This window comes from Mesocricetus auratus, unplaced genomic scaffold (genome assembly GCF_017639785.1).
Source record: "Mesocricetus auratus isolate SY011 unplaced genomic scaffold, BCM_Maur_2.0 Super-Scaffold_100023, whole genome shotgun sequence".
Classification (NCBI taxonomy): Eukaryota; Metazoa; Chordata; class Mammalia; order Rodentia; family Cricetidae; genus Mesocricetus; species Mesocricetus auratus.
The window spans coordinates 8061383-8085708 of NW_024429204.1; the positions used below are offsets into that span (position 1 = coordinate 8061383).

General features: G+C 41.0%; 1 protein-coding gene across 4 annotated transcripts in view; it reads right to left on the reverse strand.

Moving 5' to 3' along the window:
- Positions 1-24326, reverse strand: part of Rspo2 (R-spondin 2) — a 137972-nt gene that overhangs the window by 24685 nt on the left and 88961 nt on the right. Inside the window, exon 6 of one of the 4 annotated variants that reach the window (XM_021228714.2) lies at positions 3734-4006. The exons of the other annotated variants lie outside the window; for them this stretch is intronic. Within the exon in view, the coding sequence (XP_021084373.2) occupies positions 3915-4006 (92 nt within the window). The 3' untranslated portion in view covers positions 3734-3914. Of the gene's footprint in view, positions 1-3733; positions 4007-24326 lie in introns of those variants that run through there. 4 annotated transcript variants of the gene reach the window in all.

Sequence of the window (24326 nt, forward strand, 5' to 3'; positions counted from 1 at the left end):
TTTAAGCTTCCATTGTAAGTGGACCCAAAGCCTCACTGGCTGGCATCTGCTGTGAGCTCCCAGCTGTTCCTCCACAACATGTGAGAAACAACAGGGACCTGGTAGGTAAGGTGACTGTTTGGCTGGAGTGGAAATCTGAGCCTTACACATGGCACAACATGGGTGCTTAATACACATTAGTAGTGATGATGGCTGTCACTGATCATAAAAGCAATTTAAAAAATGTCAAAGAGGTCAAAAGAGCAGTAGCTGATCTTAACTTTCCATAAACCAGCTACATTAAATAATCCAAATCAGAGCCAAACCACAAGAAAAGTCTGAACGCATGCCCTGACACCATGAAGTCTAACACCAAGCTCCAAACCAGGCATCCCACAGATTTTTGGTTCTCACATTAATACCAGAAAGGCCTCTTCCTACTGCAGCGGGCTGGTATTCATGGGGAGAGGTAGGGTTTACCGTATATCCTACGCATCCTCTGTCTTAAGACAGATTTGCCAAAGTTAACTTTTCATTGTTTTGAGAGGTTAAGTAATGCTACAGAAGTACTCATGTTCAACAAAGTAGGGATCACACACCCAAAGGAAAACAAATGTGTAGAGGAGATAAATTCGCTTCGTGATGGGTGTTTTCCAAAAAGAAATTACATCCACAATTCTCTCAGTTGGGGACCAATAGCAAGTTACATGCCCCCTGTTCAGCAGCTGAAAGTCTGCCAGGTCCTGCGGCTTGGCTCCCTCACAAGCCTTAAATGCATGCACTCCTAGAACGGCACCCAAGAAAGCAGATAATGTGAAGCTTCTCTGGGCTAAGAAGCAAGGGAGAACAGAGATGTTTTTCTTTCAATAACTACAAGCTTGCAGAGATGACATAGATAGTTTCAGTGTCTGCTGAAGTGCAAGTATTCAATTAAGTCTTCCAGATCATTCACAACAACAGTCCATCCTTCTCTCTTCTTGTCACTTCTTCTTGTACTGTACTTTCAAACTACCTACATGGCAAAGATTTTGAGAAATCTATGACACACACATGGCTGAGAGGCCAGCATGGGACTGATGCAGATGCCCTGAACCTGGGTGTCAGTGAGGAGGCCTCAGCAATCTATGGGGCTTCCTGTAGTGGATCAGTATTTATCCCTAGCACATGAATGGACTATGGGAGCCCATTCCACATGGAGGGATGCTCTCTCAGCCTGTATACATGGGGGAGGGCCTAGACCCTCCCCCGAATGATGTGATAGACTTTGGAGATCCCCCATGGAGGGCCTTACCCTCCCTGGGGAGCAGAGGGGGCATGGGGTGAGGGATTGAGTGGGGGAGGGAGAGGGAGCTGGGACTGACATGTGAAGCAGGCTTGTTTCTAATTTAAATAAAAATTAAAAAAAAGAGTGACAATGCAATTAAATGAAAAAGCTGCTTTTCTCATCTTTTCTACCTCTCCCTGCATAAATACCTCACTATGAAAGAGAATGGGAAGCAATTATCTGTATTTTTAATTCTGAATCTTTAAAGTTAGATGGTATAATGTCTACCAACACTGCTGGGTAATTGGGCCCAATTAGATGTGGTATATACAGAAAGACTGTAGTCATTCACTCATCTGCCATCTTCCAGGTGATTCTAATGGTTTTATTGGTTTGAAACCCACTTCTCCTGGTCGTTAAGATTGGTTAATCATTATTTTTTATGTTGAAATCCACTTCTCCAGGTCGTTAAGATTGGTTCATCATGATTTTTTTATGTGGGCTGACCTTATCAACACAGGTTCTAGTTAACGCTACTACGTGTACAAACATCAACACAGGTTCTAGTTAACATTCATACATATACAAATACCATGGAGAGCATTGCATTTGAATTACTGACCCACTAAGGATTCATTCTGATGCTCCGTGGAGGAATTCTTTCACAAATGGAAAGGCTAAGAACTGGTTGAAATTATTTAACTCTAAAAGACACCCGTCTACTCAGCAAGTAGCTAGGATGTGAACACTAAAACTTGTAGTCTTGGCAGTGTGCAGTATTTCCTGTGGTTAACTGCATAGAGAGGGAGAAGTGTGATGTAGGAGTTGGGCCTGGGCAAAGAAGTTTGCAAGAGAAATCAACTACTAAGTAACTCAAACATTATTGGTCTACTCTTCATCTAACCTAATAAGCATCCTTCATTGTACCATAATTCTACTTGGGTTTCTCATGGTATGAAGATGCATTCTGAACCACAAAGTTGAAAAACAAATACCACTGCACTAAAATTATACAGTCTTGGTTTTGTAACGATTTCAAACTAGGTTGTTTCATCCCTGAATAAGTCATCTCGCTCATGATGGGTACTCAATAAAATCTCATTAAATAAACAGCTATGATCTAACACTGAAGAAACGGGGTTATTTTCAAAAGCATCCCTGCACTCCCAAGACCAGACAGAGGCACTGAGGTTGGCCCTATTACCAGACACTTGGTTGGACCACTGTGTCATTTCTCATCCCATGACTGTATGGTATGGCTCAAATCCTCACTTAACTAATTGACATGCTAAACTACCAAGCAAGATTTTATAATCCAATTTGTTTCTCATCATTTAGGCAGCCGTTTTAACCAAACTCTGCTAATTTGTTTCAGAGCATACCTAAAATCCAATATTTCTCTACCCAGACTGGGAAAATACTAGTATTTTCCAGCATAAAAATTTTTAGATGACTCCCATAAAATTAAGCTAACTACAAGACAAAATTTTAAGATTTAAACTGATTAATTTATTAATCATGCACTCAAAATTATACCGACAACATACAAGAGTTACTTTGTTTGAACTAGCCCCCTTTGAATTAATGCTATTTTCTTCATAGTCAAAAAAGAATTAATACAAAGTGTGTATTATTTATGTATCCTCCAAATCACAGATTTTCAGTCCTTCTGGCTCCAAGATGGCCTACATCTAGCAACGCTCTTGGTAATTTGAGATCTGCAATATACATGAAACACAAGTCTCCTTTATTTTCCTATACACACATTGCTTCTCTGCCTTTTGGCTAAGATCAAGTGTATTTTCCTGTGCATGCCACCAAAGAACATGAATGTTATCATGCCACGTGACTTTCCGTTTGAATGCTTGGTGCTCATAAAACTAACTGCCTCACTCATTTGCATCTTGTCATTGAAACAAACATAAAACTGTAAAACTAAGAGGGAAAAAATAAAACACAGTTGTATAAAACTCACAGAGATCTGGTTAGGAATCAACAACAAACATAAAATGAGCAACTAAAATATGCTTCGGAGAGTTTGCACCACCTCACGACAGTTGCATGCCACAGAGTGAGACAAATCCTAGAAAACACTATTAAAGTAAAATACCATTTATTCTGTTTTGTTTTTAATCAGGCCAGTAGAGAAATCTCCACATAACCAGATATTATGTCTGAGAGTCCAATTCTAACATTCCTAAGTGTTGAAGAGAGATGGTAACATATACAAACATAAGCTATTTCTTTTATGTATATGTGGGAGGAAGGTGGTGTTTAAAAGAACGGGAATGTGGGCTGGGAAACGAATAAACCACATAATGCCTTAGCAACAACACTTAGCCCCCACACTGGTATACCTCACTAGCAAAACAACAAAAAGTTGGATGAACATTAAAAAAAAGTGACCACACAAAGCAGATTAAAACATGTGTTTTTTTTTAATGGCTGTCACTTTTGAAGCAACAAGCACAGGGTCTACATTAGTCTTCACTAGGTGCTCTGCTTATACATTACAGCTTTTAGCTTAGTATTTTCATGGGTCTCGTGACTGCGAGAGCGAGTGGGTCTCTGATGCTTGTGTCTGCTCTTGGGGCCCTTTTCCTCCTGTTGGGTTGCCATTTCCAACTTTGATATGACAGTTTTTTGCTTCATCTTTTCATATTTTACTTTGTCACGTTTGGTTGTTATCCCTCAGAAGCCTGTTCTTTACTAATGGGAGACTGAAAGGGTGTGGATACAGAGGGAAGGGAAGGTGGGGAGAAACTGGGAGGAGTAGAGGGAGGGGAAACCATAATCAGGAAACAGTGTGTGAAAAGATAATCTATCTTCAACAAAATGAAAGTCATATGTAACATTGAGGCCTGCAAAGGTTGATAACATAATACAGGTGCATCGTAGTTTACTTCAAAGTCAGGAGAGCCAAGTAAAATAAAAATTTTTCACCTTGTACAATAATCGTGCATTCTTACAGAACTCATCTCAAAACAACACAGGGATAACACTTTAAGATAGCAGCAAGCAGCTGGGCGGTGGTGGCGCACGCCTTTAATTCCAGCACTCGGGAGGCAGAGGCAGGCGGATCTCTGTGAGTTCGAGGCCGGGCTGGACCGACAGCCTCCAAAACAATACAGAGAAACCCTGTCTCGTAAAAATCAAAAAAAAAAAAAAAAAAGATAACTGCAAGCAAAAATAATCAGGAACAGGACTCGGTGGTGGGACAGCTCACTCATGATGCTGAAAGGCCAGAATCAAATGGGGTCAGTGATTGTGTGCACATGGGAAATCAAGGCAAAACCACAGAGGACTTGCGTTCTAGGCTGTGGCAAAAGTGAACCGTGAGCTGATATTTGCCAAAATAGGCAATGACTTGAACAGCCTATTGAACGGAAAACTAAAAGTTATGTATTTGACATGTTTTGAGTTTGGGGTTCATGTCGGATGACTGGGTAGGAACGTGATGGTCAGGAACGGGGCCTGAAGGTACCGAGAAGAACGGGGAGAGAAAGGGAAGTAAGCAACAAGGAGAAGACCAGTGAGGCTGATTAAGTTGCCTCTGAAGAAGAAGGGCAACAATTCAGGGGCTCCCAAGGGCATGATTGGAACTTGTAGTAGGGAATGTAATCAACAGGACCTGGGTTTTAATGCCACCATTACAAAAGGGAGGACAAAAAAGTTAGTTATCTCTTAGAAGAAACCACAAGTGGGTCCAGCATGTAAATACACACTGAGGGAGAAATGGCGAGTCAACTGGCTTCAGTTATGCACTGTAAGGGGAAGACGATATCATCTTCTGAGAAGAAAAAGTCAAGGTTAAAATAACAAGCATATGGAGGGCTGGAGAGACGGCTCAGTGGTTAAGAGCCCTGGCTGCTCTTCTAGATGTCCTGAGTTCAATCCCCAGCAACCACATGGTGGCTCACGACCATCTGTAATGAGATCTTATGCCCTCTTCTCGTCTGCAGATTGCAGACAGAACATAAAAAAACAAATAAGTCTTCAAGGAGAAAATAACAAGCATATGGAGTGAGGAAGACCTGAGCTAGACAACAGGATCCATGAGATTATGAGCACACTTGTTGACCTAGTTTTTTTATTTTATCAGCCTTGCACGGGATGAGTGGTGTGAGATTTGGAAGTACTGGGGAAAGGCTGAAGCTGAGGGAATGGAGAAGAGTAATTACTACACACTGAGCCTACTATAGAAAATAAGATCATATAAAATACTCAAACTTTATAAGGAAAATGGCCAAGAAGATCACATATAAGTCACATAAAATATATGTGAACTTACATTATCCATTCCTTTTGTTTTTAATGACCATAAAACTCTGTTTTTAAATTTATTACCCACTTAAAATATATATACACATATATGTAAGATAAAATGTATATGCGCACATACTTATGTGAAACTATTTTAAGTACAGCCACATTAACAACCCTTTAAAAAATGACAAAATCCATGAACTCATTTCTGAGAGAATATACATGCCAAGAGTCACCTCTGAGAAATATTTCAAAATTCATTTTCATAAAGAAGCTGACATGCACTTAATTCTATTTGCCTTAGCTGGCGCCAGTCAAGACTTAGTAGAATGCTTAGAAGACAAGAACAGAAGCTAAAACTATCACTGTACAAAACAACAAGTTATAAATTCAACATTTCTGTGCAACTCTGGACTCATTTCAATTCATCTGAAAATTAAAGACCTAGTCTTTGAACTTGTCCATTTATTTGTAAGTATTGAACTACGAAAATTTCAAAACACTGCCAATGCAGAAATCTTGGCTCCTCATCTTAACAAGTAAAAATTCTAGTTTTTCCTATTTGCTAATCTTTTCAAAGACTGTTCTTTGTCAGAGATAGGCTGAGGTTACATGGTTTGCTAGGAAGAAGTGAAAGAAAGATCTCTCTCACTAATAGACACATATATCAGAAAATATATTAGGTATATTTTAGGGAACATGTTAAGATTGTGTTTTAAAATATAAAGCAGTTCTAGGAAAATGTGTTAAGGCTGGTACTTACATCATGCTGGTAGGTCAGTGACACACACAATCCCCTGGAAAGCCATGTGGAAATATGAGTATCTGCAAAGGATTATCTCTTCCTTTGGTATAGTAATTCTATTTGTTGCAGTAATTGAAAGTATGAGATGTCATATTCTAAGGTTCATCAAGAATATAATCAAAATATATTGTAAACATTAAAAGAAGAAATAAAAAGTGTTGCAATATTATTAAATTGTTGAATACATAGTTTTCATCTTGCTCTTTTATTGAGAAACCTTGATAAAAGGAAATCACCTACCCAAAATACAGAAAACTCTTGAGTGCTCAAATGTAACATTAGGACATGGTTGAAAAGTGAAATCCTAGTCTCTTACATGCAAACTATTTTCTCATATCTATAAAATGATTACACTTGTATATATTATCCTTAGTATATATATTTTACTCAATGCTGGAACTTATATATCGAAAATATTTGGAAACATTTTGAAAATTATGTACTACCATTAATCTTTGAGCTAATAATTTTAAAAACTTGTTCCAGAAAATACATGTTAATAACCCCAATGCTCTCCATCATAAATAAGGATCAAAACTGATGTGATCTAAATATTTAGATTGGAATTTTTCAATTTCATGGTCTCCTGCTAGGCCCTAAATCTGTAAAAGGCCCCTAATCCTCCTGGGAAGATTGTCCAGATTTTAGGAGACCATTATCACATCTCCAAACGCAATGACTTGAGGACACAAATGGGACTAGTAGGTACAGAAAGCCAAGTAAGAAGACACAGAAGGCTGAGGCTGGTCACCAGGGCCACACATAGAGGTCTTCTGTATGCTTACTCGGTACCCATCATAGGCATGGAAGGCTGAGGTTTGCCTGGCTATCAGGAGAACCGTGGATCAGGACAATACTACAACTTTCTACAACTCTTGTGTCTTTGTGAGCCAACCAAAGCTGAAGGAGATGCCATACCCACACACCTAAGCAGCCATAAGCAGCCCCCCACAAATGCATGGACCCTGCCTTCTCCTTAAAACCTCCTAAGACTGGGAAGTAAATTAACATCATTTGTCCCCCATTCACAGGAAAGGCAATCGGTGACGTGTCCCGAGCCAGAAGGAACAAGTAGTAGCTCTAAGGATACTATGGCAAATCTGTCCTCTTTCGTCCCCGCTGCCGCCATTACTTATGAGCTGAAACACAGGAACAAATACCAGAAGCCGACAGTGGAGTCTTGAGAAGGGCTTGTGAGGACAGGCAGCGGCGGGAGATTCCAGATCAAGGAACTTAATTCTTAGGAGAACACTCAAGTAGCCCCCGAGTATCAAGATTCCCGGATATCAAAACAGTTAGTCCTACATTTTGACTTTTGTAAAGTGACTTTCAGCAAGATTTCTGCTAACTGAATGAATTTGATCCAGGTTAAAAAGGAAATCCTGCCTCAGAATTTTCAGCAGGCCCGTTAAGAAAATATTCATTCTGCTCCTATACAATGCATACAGAGGAAACATGAATGAACTACATAAAATGTTCCTTGTATCTGATCTTTCTTTTTTTTTTACTATGTTGATCCTACCTATACTCACTCATAACTGGATATTAAACATAGAGTAAAGGAGTAAATTGGGAGCATGGGGGAGGGAGAGGGAGGTAGGACAAAGAGGGAGGGAGAAGGAGGGGAGAACCTGAGAGATCAGGAAGGTCGAATTTGGGGAAGAACAGAGAAGGAGAGCAAGGAAAGAGACACCTTAATAGAGGGAGCCATGATGGGCTTAACAAGAAACCTGGCACTAGAGAAATTTCCAGGAATCCACAAGGATAATCGCAACTAAAATCTAGGGAATAATGAAGAGGCTACCTTAAATGTCCTTCCCCTATAATGAGATTGATGACTGCCTTAAATGCCATCCTAGAGCCTTCATCCAGTAGCTGATGGAAGCAGAATCAGAGATTCACAGCCAATCACTGAGTTGAACTCCTGGAGTCCAGATGAAGACAGGGAGGAGTGATGAGTAAAGAGGTCAAGACCAGGTTGGGGAAACCCACAGAAACAGCTGACCAGAGCCAAGTGGGAGCTCACAGACCCCAGACTGACATCTGGGGAACCAGCATAGGACCCAACCAGGCTCTCTGAATGTGGGTGTCAGTTGGGAGGTCTATGGGGCCTCTGGTAGTGGAACCAGTATTTATCCCTAGTGTATGAATTGGCATTGGGAGCCCATTCCTTGTGGAGGGACACTCTCTCAGCCTAGATACACCAGGGAGGGCCTAGGCCCTGCCCCAAATGATGTGACAGACTTTGATGATCCACCATGGAAGGCCTCATCCTCCCTAAGGAGTGGATGGGGGTGAGATGGGGAGATGGTGGGGGGAAACAGGAGGACGGAAGGGAGAGGGAACTGGGATTGGTATGTAAAATAAGATTGTTTCTAATTTAAATAAAAATTGATTTCAAAAATCCTGATCTTGTCTGTAAGAACACTCTTAAAATGAAATTGCAGCACAATTAAACATTCATTGTTCTCAGAGTCCAGCTTTTAAGTTAGAATTGATAAAATAGTACAAGCAGACTTTCTTAACATTAATAGCGAGTGTGTGAGAGTGTGTTTGTGTGTGTGTGTGATGAAAATAAAGAATAGAGGTCATGAATTTGAGAGGTTGTGGAAGGACATAGAAAATGCTAGAGGTGGGGGAAATTATGTAAATACAGTACATATAAGTACAAATTTTGAGATGGATTTCATAAAGATTAGCTTTTTGAAATTGCAGTAAATATATGAGAGTAAAAGACCTATTTGAAGGATTTAAACAAAAGTAAAGTGTTTCACATACATTATATGAAATGTCACAATGAAACCCATTATTGTATATAGTTAATGTATACTAATAAACATGAATTAATAAAAATTAATTAAAATAAATAAACATCATAAAAATTAAATATTAAACTAAAAGAGAAATTTCTGATTGCCTACATTTTTATTTATCAAATACATTTAAGTAGACTTGTTAGGACTTCTGTGCATAAAATATTCAGAAGAATTTAAGATTAATTCAGAAATGCTCAAGTTATTTCTACTTACCTTCAAATGTACTCCCTACCTACCCATTTCGTAGACCATTTCAGACACCTCTCATGAAAGTGCATCATCTTAAACCTCCCATTTACAATTCTTGCAGAATTACTTAGCATATTTAAATGAAAGGATTTCTCCTCAAAATATACATCTTCTCAGACCATAACATTGTGAGCACAAAGGATCATTTATTACAGCTATAATATCCCCCCCACTTAGTGAAAATAAATAAATACAGTGAAATAAACCACATCTCCCCAGCTCCTCAACTAACGGGATTAAACATGTGTGTGTCTCACCTGAGGTGGCTATAGGAATGTGGAAAGTGTCTGGGAGCTGAACACAAAACACAGGTTCAGTCAAAACAGGTCCCTCCCATCATCACCCTCAAGCATGGAGCCTCAGATGTGACAGGTGACAGATGTGCCCAGGGACCAAAATAAAATAAAGATCTGGCCAGCCCACAGAGGAAGGAATTTAAACAGCATAACAAAAGCTCACGCGAGCACACGTTGGTGCCAAATGTACTCCGCATGCTGGAAGGGGCAAGAGCGTTGGGAACTGAGGCAGAATGTCTTAGAATTGAAATGGAAATCTTCTAGACCTCTAGAGAACAGAGACCAACGAGGTAGCCTATGGTGGTATCATAGTTACAGTGCAGCCTATGGTGATATCACAGTCACAGTGCAGCCTATGGTGATATCACAGTCACAGTGCAGCCTATGGTGATATCACAGTCACAGCGCAGCCTATGATGGTACAGTAGCTGCAGAACTGAGATATTTCTACTCTGTTTCCAATGAATGTCAACAGCCCACACAAAGCGATGAGTCAGCACAAAACACATTTTGAGGATCTCTCCAAGAACGAAGTCAGATATCAAAAAGGTCATAGGATAGCTACTATGCAAGGAAACAACGCGTGGAGAAAGAAAACATGTATGCGAACAACAAAAACAAAACAACGTAATAATTCTTGCTTGTTCCTAACTCAGGTCAAGTCCTAAGCAAACATCCCTTCCTTCCAGTTACTGCCGAGTCATATGGCCACTGGCAGGAACGGTTATAACTTCACTTTCTGCAGAGTGCTTCAGAAACCTGAAACTAGCCCCGCTTTCCCGGTGTGAACACGACTTGAAACAACCGTGAAGTGTTTGCTTCCCACACTGAGTGCGTTTGATGGTCTTGGTGTTGTGACCCATTCACGAACTGTTTAGCAGGGAGGATGGGGATAAGGAGGGCAGAAAAGTTCCTAAACAAAAGGACACAGTGATGGGAGAAGTCGCCATGTGACAGTGACATGGCACACAGTAGGCCGGCTGCCTCTCGGTCTGACATGGTACACAGTAGGCCAGCTACCTCTCAGTCTTTCAGTTTAGCCACTCGAACCATGGGACATTCACCAGGCTATACTGCAGACAGTGGTGGCATTTAAAGGTGTGACCAGTTGGCTCTGTCCTGCATTACTGACCCTCAAGAAGCAGCCTGTCAATTGACCCAAGAATACAAGGCGAACAATGCGAAGTTAATTATCTGAAAACATCTTGCCCACATTCTATCCATATTAAGAAAAGAAAAACATTTTCTAGAATCAACCATAAAGTACAGGGTATGCTATTGCTGTCATAACAAATCTTTAGTGTCTGATGAGGGGTTACCTAAAAGTCAAAATACCTATTTTGCGTGAGTTTTATAATGGCTTAGTATCATCTTGAATTATACATAATGTACAAAGCATTGAGGATGTCTCAGCAGACCTCAGCTCAAGGTATATTAGTCAACACAGAAGAACCCATCTTCCTGAAGGTTACACGCTTAGCCACCTTAGAACATTCTGGCTTTGCGGTGGCTACATCATCCTCAGTCTTCCATGCCAAAAAATGTACAGAGAATTCTACCTTTTTGCACTAAACTGACTAATAAAGGAAACTGTTTCAAGCGGACTGCTTCTCACATTACTCTCCCTCTCCTCTTGTACCGAGAGGGAGTCCTCAAATTTTTACAGGTCATCAATTGCTCCTCAGCACACAAAAAGATAGATTTCCCTAGAAGGCATTGGAAATGTCAACTACCCTGTTTTCTAACTTGGACCAACTCAAGGGTATGTGTTTTTGTAACAGACACTAGCCAGAAATGCAAATCACGTCAGTAAAGTTCTCATCCTGTTATCAATCCATTGAGACATGACCCTTTACCCTTCATCCTTCCCCTGGCTGTGGTTCTACATTTTTTACTGCATGTTTTAAAGAAAGAAAAACAGTAGTAAAGCTACCCTGGATTCCAGTTTCCTAGTCCTGAGAGATGACACAGGGGTGTGGCTAAGAGCAGTTTTCTAACTCACCAAGTCCGATGGTCTATTTCTCTCAGGAATTGTAGAGCTCCAAGGATGCTTTGCTCAAGAGCTCCCTGGCAGCAAGGCTACTTAGCATCTACCTCAACAAGCTTCTGATGGGCTTCAGTCACAGATGTATACATCAATCGCAGCTCTCTCTTGATAAAAGCTTGCGAAGGGTTAATGGATCTCTTTTTACAGAACTTGGAAGCAGTGGCTGCCAGTATTTTCCTAAGATGTCTGGGTTCCTTGCTGTTGGTGTTTGGCTCTTGCTTTCATTACAATTAAAGCAACTTTGATACCTTTTTCAAATCCTGAGTCACCTTATCAGCCAAGCTTGTGGTTTGTACAATACTTATTAGCAAAAGAAAAATCAAGTATCTTACTAGAAAAAAAAGCACATATTTTACTCATTTCCTTCTAGGCTGTGGATCAGGAGACACCTATACCAGAGGCACAGCAATTATTTCCAGATCCAAGGCTAACCATTTGAGATTCATTTGGGACCCTTATGGAGACTACAGTCAAAATCTGAAATCAAGGCTCAGCACTGAGGTGCTAACTATCCCTCTATGATCTTCTTTTTGCTTTTTATCTTTTAAACACATTAAATTTCCCTTTATTTTATAAATTTAGACTATTATATGCTAAAGTTCAAAAATAGAGGTCTCAGGTACTCCTTTTGTTTTCTTCTTCATCTAGAAGTTACTACTCTAGGTCTACTGGAGGAAAGTCTAGTAGTATACCAAGTTTACCAGCTTCTTTGAACCTTGTTCCTGTGTACGATTACAATAATTGACTAATAAACACATGTAAAAACTTAATGGGTAAACTGTGAAATCACTTATATGAAAATGACTTATGTGTATAATAATTGTAGGTTCTTTTTCAGTCTTGTGTGCCAGGAGCTTTCCATGTTGTCTTTACTTTGATCGCCTTCAACAGATACTCTATTGGCCACAAGTAAAATCTACCTGAGAGCATATGGAATACGAGATGAGGTTTGCATCCTCTGAGGAATAATTATTCCCTTGGATATCAGGAGCATTCATACCATAAATATAACCAAGGGGAAGTCAGCATCTTCCCGGTCCCTTTCCGTTGACACAGAAATCTGCTCGCTGAGTTTGACAGTTAGCAGAACTCACCAATGGTGCAATTTTGAAGTAATACTAGACTGAACAGTCTATAAACACTGTAATAAAACTAGCAAGTTCTTTACAGTGATTAATAAATCACATTACAGCTACTGAAAAACCTACCAAAGAAATATATGAAAAGGGAAAGGCAATTGAACAGCTGAATGAGGTTGCGCATAGGTACATGGTTTTGACAAAAGACAACATACATTGCTTTCTCCCAGGGCCATAGAACTGTCTTCAGTTATATGAAATCAATTTTCTGTCTCTAATTAAACTGTTATTATCTACAAGAGTTTACATAGAGAATGGTATATACCAGGTTGTTGGAGGAGGATTCAAGAATCTGTAATAATTTTATTGAATAAGTTCAAATAAGGAAACCTCAGTCTAATCTCTACATATCCAGAGAACCTCATCTCCCAAGACACTCCAGAGGAGCTGGGCTAAGGGCTGTTATTGCAAAACCAGAGTCTCTCTTCTAATTCTAAGCAAAAACTCTTCTAGTTCAAATTAAATTTAGGAACCTTGAAGACAGTAGAAACTTGCTAACTGACTAGACCAATGTCAGTTTTCTGCCCGTGTGAACATTTGCAGTGCCATAATCTAACATTCAAATCTCTGCACATCATAACATCAGAGATAAAACAGTGCTTCCACACAAATGTCAATAAACTTAATTTCCTCACAGCATGAGTGTCAGAAACTAAAGACTGAATGTTAAGATGCTTTGGCTCTTTTGTAATAAATACTGCCTTCTGAACCAAGAGCGTTTTAAAACTCCGCTTCTCATAGAGATAAAATAAAAATGTCTTATTTAAAATAATAATATTTTGTCCCTCTTAGTAAAGTTAAAATAACATGACCCCAACGTTACGTTTTGGTCAAAGAGAGCTGTGTTATTTCCTTTTTGAGAGAGAGGTATTTTGGGTTAATAACTTGTTTTGCTTTTTTGTTATTGTTAGAAGGAACAAATGCTAAACATTTTCTAAGGTCTGAATGCATACACAAGCTATTCCAGAAACAAAAGTATAAAATGAAATAAAATTGTGACTTTTTGAATTTTAGCTACCTTTGCTTCTGTCTGGACTTCTATCTTCCAGTAGCAGACGAATACACTAATTTCCTGAACATGGAAAATGCCAGCATTAATGCCAAATAAAACTGAGTTTTAGATAATTATACTAGATTTCATCAAAGCTACTTGGCACTCATCAGAACTCAGTCCCAGTTAGCTGATGAGACTTCGTCGGACTGTTTAAGAAGCCGGGAAATAAACAAAAGGGGAGAGACGATGAAAACAGCGTGACAACTGTCAAACAAAATGCTGAGCACAACACTGAGCATTTCCCCAAAGGCAATGCTGGGGCTGCTAATTCTCCCTCACATATAAGCTCATGTATGCACAAATGTTCGAGGACCATAAATTATGGCACGTTTCCAGTTTTCACACCCCCAGCATTGATTCCTTGCATTACACTGTCCATGGAACTGTTTGCTAATGAATTCTGAAGTTGCAAAGATATCACCAACTTGGGCACTGTGTGATTAAAAATAAACCTTTTAAAATGTCAGTGCTTGAGAGGTCACTACCCTTGTTTGAACTCCTTTAAGCAACTTCTTAATAAATGTAAATGATTATAGAAGGACTGGTTCGAATTAGGCTACCACCATTGTTCTAGTTGTCGAACGAGATACGTGCACATGTCATCCACCTGGTGGAAAGATTTCACGTAGTGGTTCTTGGGATATACAGCTCTTATGTTTCTGATAAAGGAGAGGTAAAGTGGTAACAGCAACCCAGAACACGCCGCTTCAAACAGTACTACAGAAGCTGGTCAAATAGCTCTTAATTCAAAGCACATTTGATGACTGTATTAAGTCAGTCTGCGCACATGGAGTTCACAATTATACCAAATGGAGGAAGAGCTGAAATGCAGCAGACGCTTGACATTTGAGATAGAAATGACTTTAAATTACTCAAGATAGCAATGCCCCCTCTCAACACGCAAAAGCCATGTATAGATGCAAGACAGCTGCGTGCCACTTCCTTATATACGATGTGACATCGGTTGAAAAGAAGGGGAGGGGGAGGGGAACCTTTGTAAGATACATGTTACCTAAGTTGGTATTAAATTGCTTTGACCATTTCATTGCATCAGACCTATATTTCAAGAAAGATATATAAAGGCTTGGTCTGTGGAGAAACAGACCCTTCAGGCCAACCAGTCTGCTGTCGATTTCCCAAGCTCACAATGATAAAGACATCGATTGTTAATTCAAGCATTTGCTTTTCAGTGGCGTCTCAATCTAGATATTCTAATAACTAAATTAAGAGTGTATCAAAACTGGACAGAAAGGGCATTAAGGCCTGTGAGAAGGGCCTCTTAAGAAGACCAGGTAATTTTTAAATAAAATAATCTTAAAGGTAGTGCAAAATGACACCAAGCTTTGTCTGGAGTCTCCTGTGTGCTTTTCTGCCCTCTGTGATCATCTCTGCTTCTTTTCCTGCTGCTGTGATAACATACTCTAAAAAAGTGGTCAAAGAGGAGGTTTATTCTGGTCACAGTTCCAAGGCCTAGTTCATCCTGGCAGAGAAATAAAAATGGCAGAGGTAGACTCCAAGCAGCTGGCTATGTCACATGCACAATTAAGAAGCAGACAGGGGTGAATGCAAGCTTCTACTTGACCACCCTTCTCCATAACTACAGTTCAGACTCCCAGACAGGGAATAGTGCTACCTATAGGCAGTGTGTGGGTCTTTTCCCTCCACAAAATCAAGATATTTCACCACAGGCACTTCCAGAACCCTGCCTCCTAGGTGATCCTAGGTTCTGTAAAATTGACACCAATAACCATCACTATCCTATTAGTCTATGTAATTCACATATTCCAATAAAAGACTAAGTTTAAGAGATCGTTTTGTAAGTGTTGGTTCACTTTATATAGTCTTGCAGAGTCCACCACGAATAAGAAACACATTACTGAACATAGCCCAGGCTAACTTTCCCATCACTATTCTGAGATGAAGTCCTGTGAATGCTAAAGGCGTATGCCTTTAGAGGGAATGCATAAAATAAAAAACTGTGAGCTGCATCACCTATGAGTATGTCCCAGAAATTGCTGCATACAGAGCCCTAAGAGCCTGTGAAGATGAAAGAGTGCTAGGCTTGGTGTCTAAGCAAAAAATCAAGCTCTGTCTTGAACCATTTACCTTTCCCATTAGTAATACACCCAGGCTCTGACCATCTTTGTAACATGTATTCTTCCTGCCAGCTGCCTAGGTCCCGCTACTGCCTCAGCCCCCAAATAACACACAGAGACTCTATTAGTTACAATGCTGTTGGTCAGTGTCCAGGGCTTCCCATTGGCTAGTTCTGCCCTAAGTATTAACCCATAGTTACTAATGTATATTTTTATAAGGTCTTATCTTACCAAGAACGCCAGACCTGCATCCTTTCCTCTCGGGATCACATGGCGACACTAGCCTTGACTACATGTCCCAAAATCCTCCTTGACTCCTAGTCCCACCTATCTTGCTTCCCTATTGGCCAGCAGTGCTTTATTTATCAGCCAATAGGACACCATATGCACAGAAGGACTTCCCCCATCACCCCTTAGCTTTACAATGGAAGGGATATAAATGAATATACCTTAAAGATTTGATAGGAAGTCATGCTCTTTGTCCTGTCCCCCCCCCAGATCCCCACACGCCCAAAACAAAACCCACGTATGCAGAGCCTCCAGAATATAAAAGAGGGAAGAAAAGGATGAGAGAACCATGCCCTGCCTACTTGGCTGTCCCCCAACCCTAGGGGAGAATCCCACACACCACAGTAAACTTCAGAGAACCTAACTGGACCAGCCCTGAATGCAGGTCTCTAATGATTCTTCCCCTCTCCAAGTCTCACCCTTCACTCAAGTTTCAATCACTAATATATAATGAGCTGAAGGACTGACTCCCCAAAGCTAAAGTGCCTTTAGATAGAGACATAGATGTAACGCATGCTTACTGAATGGGCTACCAACTGCACCCACATTTCTAAATGCATGTTCATCACATGGCATTCAGGGCCCCTCACTACTCGGAAGCAGTATAGTATGTGTCACACCTATGCTTTAATGTCTTGCTGAGTGAATATCACACATAATCAAGCTTGGGTTCATGATCAGATCATCTTCCCAGTCCTCATTGCCTAGGCAACTTTAAATATGTCAGGCAATGTTCTATCTGTGAGACTCAATTTGATAACCATCTCCTGCGGGTGTTTTGATGGCCTCCCCACTTCATACTTTCTCCTTACTTATACCCCTTTTACTCAAACAGCCGGCTTTTTACTCTCTTGGAACACGGACTTGTTCAAACACATCATCCACAATTTATGTCTGCCAATCCATACACATGTCCCATTTTTTTTTCACGCAGTCTTCTCTCCTCAGCTCCGTTCCCTTCTGCTGGAGCAATCCTCTCAGATCTCCACGTCTGCACATCTTGGCAACCATTCGCCTATACTATTCACCCTGCAACCTCCATCCCTTCCGGAAGGTAAGGCTTCCTCAGTACGATGAGCTAGTAAGGGCACCCACTGGCTGTGTCCATCAATTCTTAAACCTAGTGCTCCATTCACCACCCATCCCTGCCAGTGAAGTCAACCACGCTGACACAGCAGTTTGTGGGAATGCAAAGGTAGTCCCCAGCCCAGTGATGTAAGAAGACATCAAGTACAGATGATAGAAAGGGAAGGGAATAAGCAACTGAGAAGCAAGACTAGATAGGCAGTTACTTTCCTAAAGGGCAGCGTGCTGGGCAGTGTAGCACTGGGAAAAAGTACTGAGACAAATACATAGGAAGACTCTGGGTTTTATGCTAGCACCATAACCAACACCAGCCATGTACTCTTATCTTTCCTGTTACACAAAACAAGAAAGGAATGGTAGTACTTAATTCTCAAGACAACACTATGTCACAGGCACACGTTATCCCCATCACGTGCTGGCACTGAAGAAACTTTTCAAAGTTGCTGGCTTTTAGGTGTTGGAGCAAAGACTTTCATCCCGGTCTGTCAGGGTATGTGGATTGTATTAAGGGTCCAAAGCATTGGAAAGCTGTGATGCTTGTAGAACAGATAGATGGTCAACCCCAGGGGAAGGAGGAGGCGTAAGCTGTGCATCAACCATGGTCAACCGGGCACATTGGGGGGCATATCTAGGGAGAGATGTCTACCAACAAGGGCACCTGGGAGGATGGAGCTCAGAAAGAAGCTGGTTCGTATTAGAGGAAGCTACAAGGTGGGCTAAAAGCCAAACGGTGAGAATCAAGACTAGGCTGGCTCATAGGAGGCAGTATTGCAAAATAACAGAACTGGAATAAAACGTGGCAAAGACCCTCACCCGTTTACATCCGGTTCACTTACTACTCAGCTTGCTGTGGCAGGCTTGCCCCGGGTTGTACATGACTGGACTTGGGGAAATTAAGAAACTTGGTGTCATTCCTCTCAGATGTAAACCAGGAGAGCGTATAGCCAAGCTTAAAACTACCGATCTCCTGCACTGGGCTTCCCAACTTCTTAGAGCTGCCACTGCTGAAGGCACCAATCAGAAGGCAATGAGCTGTCAAAGGTGTGCGGGTGCATGCTGGGAAGTTGGAGGACAACAGCTGGAGAGCCCTGAGCAGAATGGGGTGAGAAAGGGGAGGACAAATAAGCTATCCATTCCCTCCTGCCCCCTGTCGCAAATGCAGCAAATCGGTTACTGCATGCTTTTCTCCTGAACCCAGCATTTCACTTGGGATTCCTTTAAAACCCACGGTCCATCCAGTCGCTAACATATCAGATAAGATCATTTTAGATTATACAGTTGAAACCTGGCCTTGTGGGAACATTTTCATCCTTGACTTGAATAATATTTATGTGTTTTAAGAAAATACATCCTGGAAAGGAAAATACATTAGGATGTTAATATGACAGATTAAAAAAAAAAAAGGAGACTGTTCCATTCAAGGATCTGGGTAAATGGTAAATGGAAGGAGAAAGAAACAGATATAGTTCACTTAGGGTAAAAGCAAAGTGGGCCTAGACTAAAACAGAAAAAGGGGGGAAAGAGGAGGAGGAAACATTGCACAAATAACCAGGGAATGGCCTGGCTTAGAAAGTTGGCAGATAGAGATTGAGGGGTCATAGCAGACTGGAGTCCAAGATAAAATCCTGCACTCATTAGAAACGCAAGCAAACAGAAAAATGCATAAACATCTAGACTCTGAAGCATTTGCTGGTAATTCTACCATTAAAACTAGCCTCTGCTCCACGCTGGGCCCCAAATCCAGTATGGACAGTTTATCCTCTCACTGACACCTTCCCAACAAAGCAGTCAGCCACTTAGGCTTTAGTTGGCTTTCTGCTAATGCGCCTGCACTTTCAAATGTCCCCTGGACTTTCCATACTCTACAAGATAAAATCCGAAGTCCTCCTCGCCACAGACACACTTCCAAGTCAGCAACAACTTTCTGCCATGTACGGTTTGGCCTTCTCACACTTGGTGTCTACCAAGTCCATTTTTTAAAAATGCCGCTGGTTGTGGTGGCGCACGCTGGTAGGATTTGCTGAAGGAGGCAGAGGCAGGAGGATCACGAGTTCGAGGCCAGCCTGGGCTACACATTTTAAGCCGGGCGTTGGTGGCGCACACCTTTAATCCCAGCACTCGGGAGGCAGAGGCAGGCGGATCTCTGTGAGTGCGAGGCCAGGCTGGACCGACAGCCTCCAAAACAGAGAAACCCTGTCTCGTAAAACCAAAAAAAAAAAAAAAATGCCTTTACACAGTATCAGACAAAGGATCTCTGAACACGCTGTCGAGGTCATTTTGTATTGGCCCTCTACTGCTGGGTGTGGGCCTATATTTAATAAGAGGGCTTTGTATACCCAGTGAGACTTCCTGGGAGAAAACTAGCTTTTCTTGTACAAGTGGTTGTCAACTGGAGTTTGTTTCTGGGTTACGAGTGGGAACATGAGTCTACTTCTCAGAGACAGGGCCCCATTTGGTGTAAACCCATGCAAGCCCTGTGCATGTCGCCACCGTCTCTGCGAGTTCTCACATACACCCATCCCGCTGTGCTTAGGGGACCTTGTTTCCATGATGCACTCCTTCCCCTCTGACCCTAAAAACTTGCCACCTCCTCTACTACAGAAGTCCGAATCCTGAGGAGAGAGATTTGATAGAGACATCCCACTTAGGAATGAGTTTTCTAAAGTCTGTCACTCCCTGCTTATTAGCTGGCTGTGGGTCTATATTTATTCTCATCGGCTGCAGGAGGGAGCCTCTCTGATGGCACGGGCAATGTGATGCTCTGAGGATAGCAGAATGTCACTAGGAGTCACTTTATGGCTACCTTTCTTCAGCAGGAGTACTGCTCGGTTTTCCCCTAGGTCCCTTGCCTAACTAGTCGCAGGTTCTTGGCCATCCATCCAAGCAGTGTCAGGGACAAGTTCCATTAAGGAGTAGACCTTAAATCCAATCAGATATTGGTTATCTTGCAGTCAGGTTACCATTGCAGATAGCAGGGTTTGTAGCTGGGTTAGTGTGTACATTTCTCCTTTAGCAGCCGGAAGAGTACTAGTCAGTCGGGGTGGGCTCTAGGTAGGTACCAGTTTGACTTAGGTGCTCAATGAGCTGTGTAGCTGTTATCCTCAATGATATCACCTTACTGTTGGTTTGTGGAGAGCAAACCAAAAACCTTGGCAATGGCTTGAGTTGCTTGGGGGTTCCCATGGATCCCCTTTGGCCACAACTTGATTAGATGTGACCCATTCCTATTACTGGAAACTTCATTTGGTGACAAGAGATGTCTAATTGGGACAATGCCCCCCTCATTATTTGATGATTTCATTGAGATCAATTTTATATGTGTATATATTTTAACGAGTTTCTATTGTATTAGGTTTCCATGTGAGCCCTCAAATGGCCACTTTAGCTGCCCCTCCCCCATTTTCCTCTTGACTCCCTTCTGCCCTCTGCCTCCCCATCTGATCCTAATGTTTGACCTCCAACGTCATTCTTTGTGTATATATAGTATGGCTTCTGGTTTTGTGTTTTTGTGGGATTCCTTTATGCGTAAAAATGTAGGTCTTTGTGTCTATATGGGTTTCTCACACTTTTTCTTTGGCTCTTTTGTATCCCATTCCAACTTGTCTCTTTAGTTCTATCTTATTTCATTGTAATTCCTTAGTCACCTCTTTGTTTTCTACTGTGAGAAACAAGGGGAGTGGACTCATATTGGAAGGGAGGTGGGGAGGAACTATGAGGGTGGGAGGAGGGGAAACTGTAATCAGAATGTAGTGTATGAAAAGGTATTTTCAATAAAAGAAAAATAAATAAAACAAGCCTTCAAGGGCTGGAGAGGTGGGTCTGTAGTTAAGAATACTTGTTTTTCTTACAGAGGAATATGGTTCAACTCCAGGACTCGCATGGAAGCTCAAATCTCTAAGTCAACTTTCAAGGGATCTGACACCCTCTTCTGGCCTCTTTGGGCAACACGCATGGTGCACATACCTATATACATGCAGGTAAACACTTCTAAAATAGATCGATAAATCTTAATGCAAGGCATCTACCCAACCCTGACCTTCAGAAATTTTTTCTTGACTAATAATATCTCCACCCTTCCACTAACGCATTAGAGCCTATAATAATTGTCAGTTGACATTTATGGTTTGGTTCTTTTACTGTTGTATGATGTATCTTTTATTCTTTACTGCCTTGATTATCAGGGTTTTTTTAATTTCTAAAACTTCCTTCTCTCCACCTGTTTATTTCTTCAGAACATGGAAGAATGTATAGACAGAACAATAGCAGAATGATGCATTTCTTAGATGGTGCTATGTGAGAGTTGCTGTTCTGTATTCAAGAGAGAAGTGGGAAGATACTTCACAACATATTTTAATAAAGTAAGTACAACTCGTGAAGCATGCACTCAGTTTCCATCTGGTATATCCTAACTAATAATTTTGATACAGATTAAAATCATCTAAGAACAGCCTTTGAAAAGAGACAAAAATCACAAAAGACCCCTGAAAATATTAGTGCAGTAAGGTCCCTTCGGAGATCTTCCTTGCCATTTAGGAAGGATACCATATTTAGTCTCAAATTTCAAAGGTAGTGGCCCAAAACCAGACAATATAGCTGTATAATATCTAGATTTTTCAGATGCCAAAGTTTCCCATATGAAATCCAATATTCACTAAAAGAATAACCTATATGATACGAGTCAGGTAAAACTGGTGATAATTCAGAGTTCCGTATCTACCTCACCCGTGACTTTGTGGAGTCACATGATCACATGCTCTCCACTTTTTGTGGAGGGCTAAATATGAAATTGCCTTCTGGGAACTTGGGTGTGACAGACAGTCTTCAGGACACCTTCTCCCACAGGATCCACCACTCTGAACGTGACCCCCATATGAGAAATCTATCATCTGTCAGTACTCTGATGAGTTTTTCTCTTCCCATGGAAGTAGAATATTTTGTGAGAATTAGCAATTTCCCCAACTCTATCCTATCATCTAAATCCATCTCCTTCAACACAAATTAAATGCACATACTTCAATGTGTTCAGATTGTGAGTGGATATTTATGTGTACACACCAGTACACTTTTTATTTATAAATGTATGCACAGAATAACCATACTATAGTTTATAACTACTTATTTTAAATTCTGGAAGAAATCAAAGCTTTATTTAGCTATTTTAATGAGCTCTTTCTTCCTCTGCCTCCATTTTTCTTGGTCCTCATGTTTTTATATTTTTGGGTTTTGCTTCACCATGCTGACATGTACTTTTTTACACTATCACTAAATACTCTGAGCATTTAATAAGAACATATAAGGGCTCTGTGTTAGTTATGAAATGCCCCTTTACTAGACAAGTTTACATAGTGTATTCCTGGTCTCCAAAGTCCTTAAGTAGGAAAAGATGCTAGACCTATGAAAATTATGTCCATGCATCACAGGAAGGTTGACTGTGCAGCAAAAACTGTCATTTCCTTGGTTGCAGATTAAGAGTGAAAATGTTTACCAGATCTGTTATATAAAAACCCCATATTGCCTTAGCTACTACTTCTGTGTAATGACAAAATGAGAGTCACACTGTGATTTTAGTAAAACTGTCATTCTCTCAACAAAATCTTCTCTTGTTGCCTCTGTCCCTAGAGGAAATCACCAACACAGCTGGAGTTCAGCTGGATAGCTGGCAAGGGGGCACAGGGAACCCAAGAAAGTACACCAACTGGACCCTACTCTTTGTCAATACTAGGGGACGATCGCAGGCATCAGAAATAGAGAAAGGACACTTCTAAGAAGCATTAGGGGATTTGTTGGCAAGACTTCAATGTGGTACAGAGGGTAGGGCAATATTCTCTATAAAGGGGACAACTCTGCCTCTGGTACCATTTGTGTCCTATTAAATTTTAATTTCTGATAGTCATAAAATGATTTCATGTCTTTCACATTAAGATCAAACTAGCTTACTACTGAGTAAAATTCATAAAAGAAAGGCACTCTGGAATTTTCCTTGTTACAAGGTGGACATCAGGCCTTCGGTGGCATATGCAGTTGAGAAATTCTTTTTATAAGTTCCCATAAAAAAAAGACTAGGACATGGTGCCCCAGACTATAATTAAATCAGCCTGGTAGAGCTTCCAGATGGGGACCTCAGAGAGCGACACAACGCTTCTTTCACATCAGTCTCTCATTCGCTGTCCCCTCTGGGCAAGCAAGAGTGGCATCAAGACAGACTGGCAATGAAGCTGAGAACGGAGACTGTCTCATCTCCCTCCCTTGTATTCTGTGAGTGCCCTGCTCTTCTTAGAGTTCTATGTCCATGGCCATGCTGAGCCTTACTTGGCTTTTACCACCTACAGACGTTATGATCTCCACAAATCCACAGGAACCTGCTCTACCACTCCACATTTCCTCAGACCTTACACTCTGCTATGGGAGAGTCGGTAACCCTGAAAAATCACGAGATGGTTTAAAAGCAGCAGCGACAAAAGGTGTGCCACCACTGAATATTGTGATACCCACACTTGGAAGGCGGAACTTCAAAAGACCCTGGGTTTCCTACGACACTGTCTCAAACATACACACACACCCAACAACAACAAGAAAAATCCAACTGCCACTGACAGTGGGAACCAATGTTCATCTTCTGTTCATTTTCTAAGAACAAGAAGAAAATAGTAAGAAATTTAAAGTAGGGTGTCATAAAGGGTCCAGAAAAGGACATTTCTCAAGATATCACTAAGCCCCCCTAAAACAGGAGTTTTAGACACACTACTGCCAGAAATTCTTGAAAGGAGGCATATAGTTGTATTGTAAAACATCAGCTTTACATAATAACACTATATTAACACTGACAAAGTGGCAGCCGTGGATAACTATTCAGATTAACATTCACTACATAGACCATCTACATATCCGGAGTACCTGAGAACGATGTGATTTGTTTAATTGAGAATCACTACAAACACAAA